An 8,848-nucleotide genomic window follows, 5' to 3' on the forward strand; every position below is an offset into this window, starting at 1 on the left:
CAATGGGTTCCTTGAATTCCTCTAGAAAATTTTCAATATATTTATTTGATTTTCTCAAACTATAAACTCCTTTTTCTTTTGAATATTTAGCCTTTTCTTAACAGCAGGTTTTTCTCATGTGTTCTGACCTTTTATTTCACTTATTGTACGTGCAGTAAAAGACTTTTGTTGTCAAAAAACAAAAAATACAGCAACATAAACAACAAAATGAAATATAACCAAGATTCAAGTTTAAAAAGCAATCATAACTTTTCTTCATATAGGCTTTTCATAAAGAAAAATGTCGCTGTAAGTAAAACAAGGGATAATATTCTATCAATGATGAACCCCTTAGAATTTGATACAGTCTAGCAACACCAACCTGTCGATGCAAAATAAGCTTCAGTGAACTCCGGGGCAGGGGCGTAAGCTGTGGCCTCAAAGCCGGCACCGTCGGGCGTGTTTAGCCTCTCGACCCCATTGAGCGAGGGCCAAAAAGTGACGCGCATGGAGCTGCTCGGCATTGGGATGCTGAAATACATGACACTGTCAGAACTGTCGTCAAATGATCCCTGAACAATTGCATTGTAGTCTGGATGGAGTGGTTGAGAAAAAACAGATACCAAAGTTTACTTCAGTGAAGAAACTAATGAAACTGGTCTTGCCAATGCACGCAATGTAAGAATGTTGATTATAGGCAACACTGTCATATCAGTCTGTGTTTTTTAACATTATAGTATTGATTAAATAAGTCATTCAACTGAAATTTGAAAAAAAGCGAACTGTTTACAGGTGCGCGGCAGGATACTTACATAGTTTCAAATCGAAATGCCTTTCTTGATGCACATTATTATTTATATTGTCCTAGATTCAACTGATCGTGTAATTTGAAAAATTGTATCAAATGCCTCTTTCCGCTTGTGGTGTTCTTCACTACGTACTGAGACAATTGTAGTGTATTTTGTGTAAAACAAACTTCTTCGCTTTCACTGTTCTGCAAAGTTGAAGTCATTTTAAGACAAACGGGTGAATAAAAAATTCCTGAGGCTCCCTGGCCAAACGGACCTCCTTCAATGATAAGAGAAGGCACCACAGAGGCAGCCTTGACCGCCGTGAAAGCACCCTCTTCAGCTGTGGCTGTGATGGTGATAGTGTCCACAGAGCTGTTGATGGTCAACTCGGAAGGCGAAACAGTCAAGATGTTGATTTCTGGAGACAGAAGGAGACAGGAGAAACAATTCTCAGTGCAAGACGTGTTGAACATGTTACATTGCCTTCTAAAAAGAAAGAAAAAAAAGCCACTCTTTGAAATTTGTCATTCTTAAATATATCAGACAGTTTGTGGACAGTTGGGATGAAATTGAACCTCACCTTTTCCTCTGTCCACTGTTACCTTCATTCTCCTATCTAGTGTTCAACAAACTTAATTTAAAATATTTTAAACGTACTTGTTTAAAACCATTTAATCAAACTTTTACTCTCTTATCAAAGTTGCAAAAGGTGAATGAGTGTCTGGTATGAATTTCATTGATGGAAAATGTTCTGGCTTTAACCTGGGTTTACGAAACAAATTTCTCCAGCGGAATTCAAACTTACCAGCCTGGACGGTCAGGTCCCCGTAAATGCTGTCAGAAATGAGCCCATCACGTTCGACTTTTACCCTGTAGTCACCTTTGCATAGGAAAAACAAACACAGTTAGTATTGTCCAGCTGCAGTAGTCACCATAAATTAACAAATTTATTTATTTATTTATTTAAGTCTTTCTGGTAATGAAACCAAGGATTCCTCAAAAGGGTAGTGTAATGTACTGTAGAAACCTGTAGAGAGGAGACAATGAGAAGAAGTTACAGTTTTAGTGGTGGGAGGGAAACCCCAGAGGAATATTCTGGGTAAAACCCACGAAATCAGGTAGGAACTGAAAACCTAATCCACTTGTGGACCTGGCAAGGAATCGATCCCGGGACCACAGAGGTAGAGGACGAGGAAAGAACCATTATGCCAACCTGACCCCCTTGAATTAATTGAATGAGGCCTCTTGAGGTCAACAGCATCTTTAAAGCACAAGCATTTGTTTTGGTATGCTCATCAGTCTCTCAGTAATTTCACCTTAAAAATCAAAAATAACATTCACTTATGGACACAGTCTTAATAGTACCGTGTCCCTGTGTTCTCCCTGTCCCAGAAGCCTTGCATGCCATAATATTAAGCATGGCCAAATCTCTGAATAACCAAACCCAGCCTACCTGCAGCCAAGCTAGGTACGTTGCACGTTAGCTTGACGTAGTCCTCATACTGAGTGGCACTTGATGTTTGAGTACCTTCAGAGTCTTCAAAGATGCAGACCAGAGAGGAGCTCTCCTCAAAACCAGCTCCATACACCTCGAGCTAGAAAAGTAGAAAAAATATTCATTCAAAATCAAAATATATCCTCATATCAAGTATTCCAATTTCAAAAGTGTAATGCAATTGTGTTCGAACTTAACACCACTCGGATATTTCTTTTTAACATTAATGTAGAAAAGAATAGGGCGACATTCTGTGGACTTAGATAAATATCCTGTTGAAAGTCAACATTTGTGGAAATGATTGAATATTGAGTTAGTCAGTTCGCTACTTGCTTGAGTGGTTTTTAAACATGAACAACAGAAGCGGAACCAAACTTAAGCAAGAAAACCACCACTGGCTATTACACATACCTGAGTTTGCGAGTTCTCATTCACTAGATTAGGAACGACCCACCCAACGCCAAAGCATGTTGTACCAGTTCCACCACAGACACCACATGCGTCATTGACTTGACCACTGTTGTCAACCAAAAAACACCCACAATGATTGAAATCAGATATGAAAATTAGCTCATAAAAGTACGTATCATTACGAAAGCCCACCAGTGCCATAAACATACATTTTCAAACGTGAATTATACTTTTTCCAAGTTTGTTTATACAAAAAAGAAATTCGAAGTTCGTTTTTCGAAGATTTTCTTTTAGAAACACTGTCTAGTTTTGAAAAAAAATAGTTTTTACAAACACGGTTTTTCAAAATCATTTTGAACAGTAATACTTCTCAAGTTTGTTTTAGCAAGATACAAAAACGAATTTAAAAATATATTATATTTCTTGAAAACAAATTTGAGAAAATATGTATCTCTCATAAAAAACAAACTCGGAAAATAAATTTCACTGAAAAGATATTTATTAAAAAATACTAATGATTCTGAAAATATATCTCGTAAAAATGACCTTGAAAAATTCATCTCATATAACGAAACTTTAAAAACATACTCAACTTTGTGGAAATTTGTACTGGATGTCACTAATTTGTTTCATATATCAAGTGTGTGCAAAGAATTAAAATGTTAAATTTAGGGTGATAGCTGTCTTACTAATACACTCCAATTATCTGCAAATCATTGTTCTTAGCATCATTGTGTATCATAAGTCCTCCAGGTCCATGTATTAAAGTCCACGTCATTCCATCCTCAGTCGTCCAGTCACAAAGCCTTCCTTTGTCATTGTTCACTCTGTTACGTTGACCAAAGCATTGTGAGGGAAATGACTGCAACACTTCTGAAAGTGAACCTCAAAAATGATACAAAAGGAGCTCTTTCTCACCTGTTGGGCACTCCATCACATCCAGCACAGGAGCTCTCGTCAGCAGACGGGTCAGACAAGCATTGCCCACATTCATTAATGCCACTGGTCTCATTCAATCCTGTGTTGCCTCCATAACACACATCACACTGGTTCAGCTCTGCCCTGTTGGATGTGGCTAGAAGTTTGAAGTGAAACAATGGATCAGAACAGTAAATTTTGCTTTTAGCTTAAGTAAAGGCCCCTCTAGGTTGCTTAAACTAATTTTGCCTGAAAGATGTTTCATCTGAGAATAGGTCATTGATGAAATTGCTCTTATTTATGTTTTTAACTGTGTTTCTCTTTTCCCAAGACAAGAAAACTGTATCAGCTACTGACACTCAACACAAGATGACTTCAAATGACTGTTATTCATTTAAACCATCTGACAGAGAAACAACTCAACTTCAATTTAAACCAAATTGATTGAATGAATTTCACGTAAATTTCACAAATACTAGTTTCCATCAGACCAAGTGGATTATTTTTCTGCCTTTAGAGCATTTAGATTAATCCTGTTGAGGAAGGGGATTGTTGGTACTTTGCACTCACCTCCAGGTGTGAAACAGTCTCCGTTGCAGTCCATGTACTTGTTGGCCACGAAGGAGGATTCGTCAAAGGGCTCACAGAATCCGCAATCATCTTCCATCCAGTTGCCCTTGCATACACCCCGGCAATCAATGTGTTCATGATTGTAGTTAGCTGGCTTTCCTGTCTCACCACCTTGGAGGGAGGAAACACCACCCACGTAAGCATACAGTATGAAAAAACAGAAACAAATGCATTCAAAGGCAAGTTGCCATGGCAGTGTCGAAGAAGAAGTTAGAAGATGACAGTTGATATTTTTGTTTACCTCGTGGTTGAAAGTGAGGAAATTTTTATTTTTCAGGAGTGGTGTAGCCGGGGGGGGGGAACTGTTCCCCATGGGGATTCTTGCCGCCCCCCTCTCCCCGAGAAGAGCCTGGCTGTGCAACTACTTTTTGTCACATTTCTCTCAAGGAATAATGGAGTGCAGCTGGGCTATAGGCCATTATCAGTCTTGCTTCTCATACTGGGTGGGGCCGGGGAGGAATGGGAATAAAGTTGCTGCAACTCACCAACACACTCTTTACAGGCGTCCAAAAAGGCCGTGCCGTTGCATGTGCCGTGGCAGTCCCAGGTGATGCGGTAGTCGGTATCCGACCAGCAGGTGCCGCAGCGGTCCTGGCCAAAGTTTTGCCGGCGGCCAGTGACTCCCCCGACGCACAAGTTGCAGCTGTTAATGGTGGCCGCGCCGTTGCAGACACTAGCGCAGTCTCGCACTGCGCTGCCACCGCAGACACCGGCACAGTCGTTTGCGGCTTCCCCGTTGCAAACACCAGCACAATCCAAGATCCCCAAACAGGTGTCTGGATTGCAGAAATAGAAACAGAGTCGAATTTTTAAATGTCATGCAGTGCAAACAATACCGGACTTCCAGTACCACAATGGTTCAACTTGATTCCTTTACTGTTCCATTAGCGAGCACAGCTGCTGTGTACTTAGTAACAAAACGAAAAGAGGTGGAATCAGTTGTTTTTGTTAAGAGACACACCAGTTTTTTGATGTGTAAAATTATTCGAATTTGTTGTCAGGGTCAATATTGGTATTGAAACTATTTACAATAGGCCCTATGTGTAAAATATTTCTGTTTTCATAAGAACTGACAACATAATGTTAAGACAGAGGAAACGTTTACAGCACCTAAGAAACAAATGCAAACAAACGAAAATCTCCTGCAGTGATTTTAATGAAAATGTTATTGTTATAATAATCATTTACTGAAGTTGTTTTCACATATTTTATCCACGACTTTTCAACTTGTGATTCCTAGCGCTTTATAAAATTTTCAGGCTTTTTCATACTTTAGCTTTTGATTACTTTCCAGTTCATCACTTTCTATTTTCGTAAAGTTCTTTTAGGGTACAGTTATTTTAAGCATTGATATTATCAGAGTATATTCTGTGACATGGAATCAATATACATGTATAAGTTATGATTTAAGTAACACCCTGACAAAGACATAAACCGAATGTAATTGCAAAAATTGCAATGTGTAAGGCACATAATCTAATCATTTTGCAATAATGTGTTTATGCTTCTGTGATGAGTGGTGGGGGGGAAACTTGTTTTTTACAGCACCTGCCTTTTAGCCACCATGATGGACAGTTTTTTTTATTTCTTTTAACAGGGACTGTCATTTAAGTTTGTTTGCTTCCTCTGTCTTGATATGAATGAATCAAATTTATATTGCTTGGACAAATTTCCAATGTTGAGCAAATACTTTCAGAAAATCTGCCTTATGCAACATTTTTGGTTTGATTAAGTGGTCGCGTACAGATGTTTTCTTTTCACTTAGAACTGTGAAAACACTGTTAGTCTAAGGTCCACTGTAGGCATAACTGAACATGTTGGGTTTCCACTTCCAGATAAAGAGGAACATATTGTTTTATTTGCAATACCATGTAAACCCTACAGCAGTTGTTTGTGCCTACGCCCCTTGAATCTAGACAACAGCTCGGCCTGTTAAAAAAGGTCCACTTTTTCATAATGTGGGTCTTAAATAAGTTCTTTGGAGGAAAGTCCGCTGCATGCAAATATGTGCAAACAACCCGCATCCCAAATGACAAAAGAGGACTTTGCTTTAATACTCAGCGTTTCTTTCTTTTTTTTTCGTCAGTGGAGAAGCGGCTACCGGATAGGCATTTAGCCCGTCAACTTCTGTTTGCTTCCTATTCACAGGAAAAATCCCCTGGAAGGGCAACACGCATCAGTGTCAACAAACAGAGACTTGTTTGAAATGCGGTAGCTGGGCAACTGTACATAGGTAGAGAATTGGATGAAACCTGGCAATGTCGGGCCCTTCTTGGGTCTCAAGAAAGTTCGGCGTTATGCTTTAAATGACAAAGGATGGATCCCGCCGTTTGACTCAAATATAGTAGGGCTTTCTCTTCATCCATTCCAATCTTATGGCAGGAAGCATTATAGATGGAGCAAATGATGTGACTTCATACTGAACTCAAAGTTACACACTGAGTTTGTAAAGCTTAATTAAAACACGTGCGATGAGTTAGTTTCTTCACTTCAGACCCAAATAATTGAACTGTGCTAATGAGAACCTGCCAGTGTTTGTTACAGACTCCGAGGATTAGGATTTTATGATAATGAGACCTGTCGCTCATTTTCAGACGGACCTAACTGAATCGGACACTTTTAAAAACCTTTATCGTGCGGTCGTTTAACTTCTTAGCTATTGGCCTGCCTATACAGGAGATTTAACCTGCAAACGAGTCATCTTTGAAAACAGTGTCAATTTAAGCCTGAAGCAGATATTTTTGTATGTTGTTACTTCTTGTATATATCGACATACAAATAGATTTGAACTCAAGTGATAAGAGATTCTGATTAAATAACAATTGTTCTAAATTTTAAAAATCCTTCGTAGCAATCAGGATATTTCTGTTGCCGCACTTCTTTTTGTCATTAAAGCAAATCCATAAGACGTTGTACAAAATCAATGTACGTTCTCTCTTTACGTTTTTGGAGTAAAAACGATCTCACTGAAATTTGGATTCCTCATGCCATCTGTTATTTTTTGAAACACATGTGATTACATTCAGAAATTTGTGAAGCAAAATAAAATTTGCAATTTGGTTTCACAATTGCACATTATGCATGTATATACTGAATAAATATAAATAATACATGTACTGTACCATGTACATGTATACTGAGCTATATGGTCCTTGAATGTATCTGGGAAAATACCTCGACTCCAGATTTTAAAAAAGACGGCATAATTGACATGTTGAATCATATAAGACTTAAAGGTTTTCATGGTGAAAGAAACTAGATCTATAGTAAAGATTGCGGTAACACCATGTATTTATCTCTTCTTTGAGTATGTCAGTCTCCTGAAGACGGACAGAGTACACTGTTCGAAACGTCGAGTTATTCCCCGGTTCTTCTCAGAACCACACATACTCAAAGAACCACACATACTCAAAGAAGAGATAAATACATGATGTTACCGCAATCTTTACTATAGATGTTGAATCATATAACCCCCTTAATGGAAGATTTGATATTATAATTACAGGGATCGGGATTGGTCGGTCGCACTTGGCCAGTGATTGATCATTTGAAAAATCTCAACCCCTCTTCCTCTTTTCAACATAATACTCAAAAGCTGTATGTAAGCTAGCACCAACGAAGACATTAAAACACTGGATGCTGCATGATCGGCATTATGGGCATATCTATCCAGATATTTGACCGATTGATGGCGAAGCGATTAACAAGTCTTGTAGATATCTAAAACTGGTTCGTCACTGGCGTCGCTAAACCATTCTGAATAGGAAACTGAGTTTCGCCAAGGGTATAAATTTGCCAGTAGACCTTTACATTAATTAATTCATAATTCTGCATGCATGCGCACAAATGCCCTTGGAAGCAAGAAGTGTGAGCGGGCCATTGAGAATTTACAGGGATGCAACTTTGATGATAATTTTCTCTCAGGTTTTCTGGCTTTGTTCAGTTTTTCTTCAGAAAACCCCATTAGATCGTTTTCGAGATTAGTTTCTAATTTAAGTGGAATTTTTAGTGCTCTGTAAAATGACTCTATAATCGTAATTTTGCCTGTGCGCACGGAATTGCCGTTTCTTAGTATGGTCTTTTTCCATCACAAGAAGTATAAACTAAATTGTAAGCGAGTGTTCTTGGAGCCAACCTGTGCATTTGTAACACGTAGGGCCTACTGATGTTATGCACCGTACTGTACCCATTCGATTCGCTGCTTTCTGCACTTGGGAAATCTGAAGAACCAGATGTCTTTCTCTATGGAATCTGCACTTTGTCTTGCACAACCCCAAACACAACAAGTGGTTACCATTTCGCTTGGTAGTACTCCAAGCTACGATCAAGTTCAAGGGTAAGCTATTTACGAACTAATGGCAAACACGATTTAATGGGATTTTGTGAAGAAAAACCTGAACAAAGCCACAAAACCTGAGAGAAAATCATCATCAAAGTAGCACCCCTGTAAATTTTCAATGGCCCGCTCACACTTCTTGCTTCCAAGGGCATTTGTGCGCATGCGTGCATAATTATGATTTTATTAGTGAAGAGGTCTATCGACCATGCAAGCCGGGATTTGTTTTTGAACCTGTCTTCTTTTTCTTCCTTTCGCTTTTTTATTTCTAATGCCCCCTTCCCAGAC

At 38.8% G+C, this 8,848-nt stretch overlaps 1 protein-coding gene across 1 annotated transcript in view; it reads right to left on the minus strand.

Moving 5' to 3' along the window:
* Nucleotides 1–8,848, minus strand: part of LOC110988924 (uncharacterized) — a 45,718-nt gene that overhangs the window by 13,028 nt on the left and 23,842 nt on the right. The window contains exons 3-10 of the mRNA XM_022252905.2: nucleotides 4,710–5,000; nucleotides 4,165–4,335; nucleotides 3,595–3,751; nucleotides 2,677–2,782; nucleotides 2,224–2,365; nucleotides 1,576–1,650; nucleotides 1,045–1,188; nucleotides 362–571 (exon numbers count right to left, since the gene is read on the minus strand). Of these exons, the coding sequence (XP_022108597.2) occupies nucleotides 362–571; nucleotides 1,045–1,188; nucleotides 1,576–1,650; nucleotides 2,224–2,365; nucleotides 2,677–2,782; nucleotides 3,595–3,751; nucleotides 4,165–4,335; nucleotides 4,710–5,000 (1,296 nt within the window). The remainder of the gene's footprint in view (nucleotides 1–361; nucleotides 572–1,044; nucleotides 1,189–1,575; nucleotides 1,651–2,223; nucleotides 2,366–2,676; nucleotides 2,783–3,594; nucleotides 3,752–4,164; nucleotides 4,336–4,709; nucleotides 5,001–8,848) is intronic.

This window comes from Acanthaster planci, linkage group LG05, assembly GCF_054643075.1.
Source record: "Acanthaster planci isolate LZ-2023a linkage group LG05, COTS_SCS, whole genome shotgun sequence".
NCBI classification, from domain to species: Eukaryota; Metazoa; Echinodermata; class Asteroidea; order Valvatida; family Acanthasteridae; genus Acanthaster; species Acanthaster planci.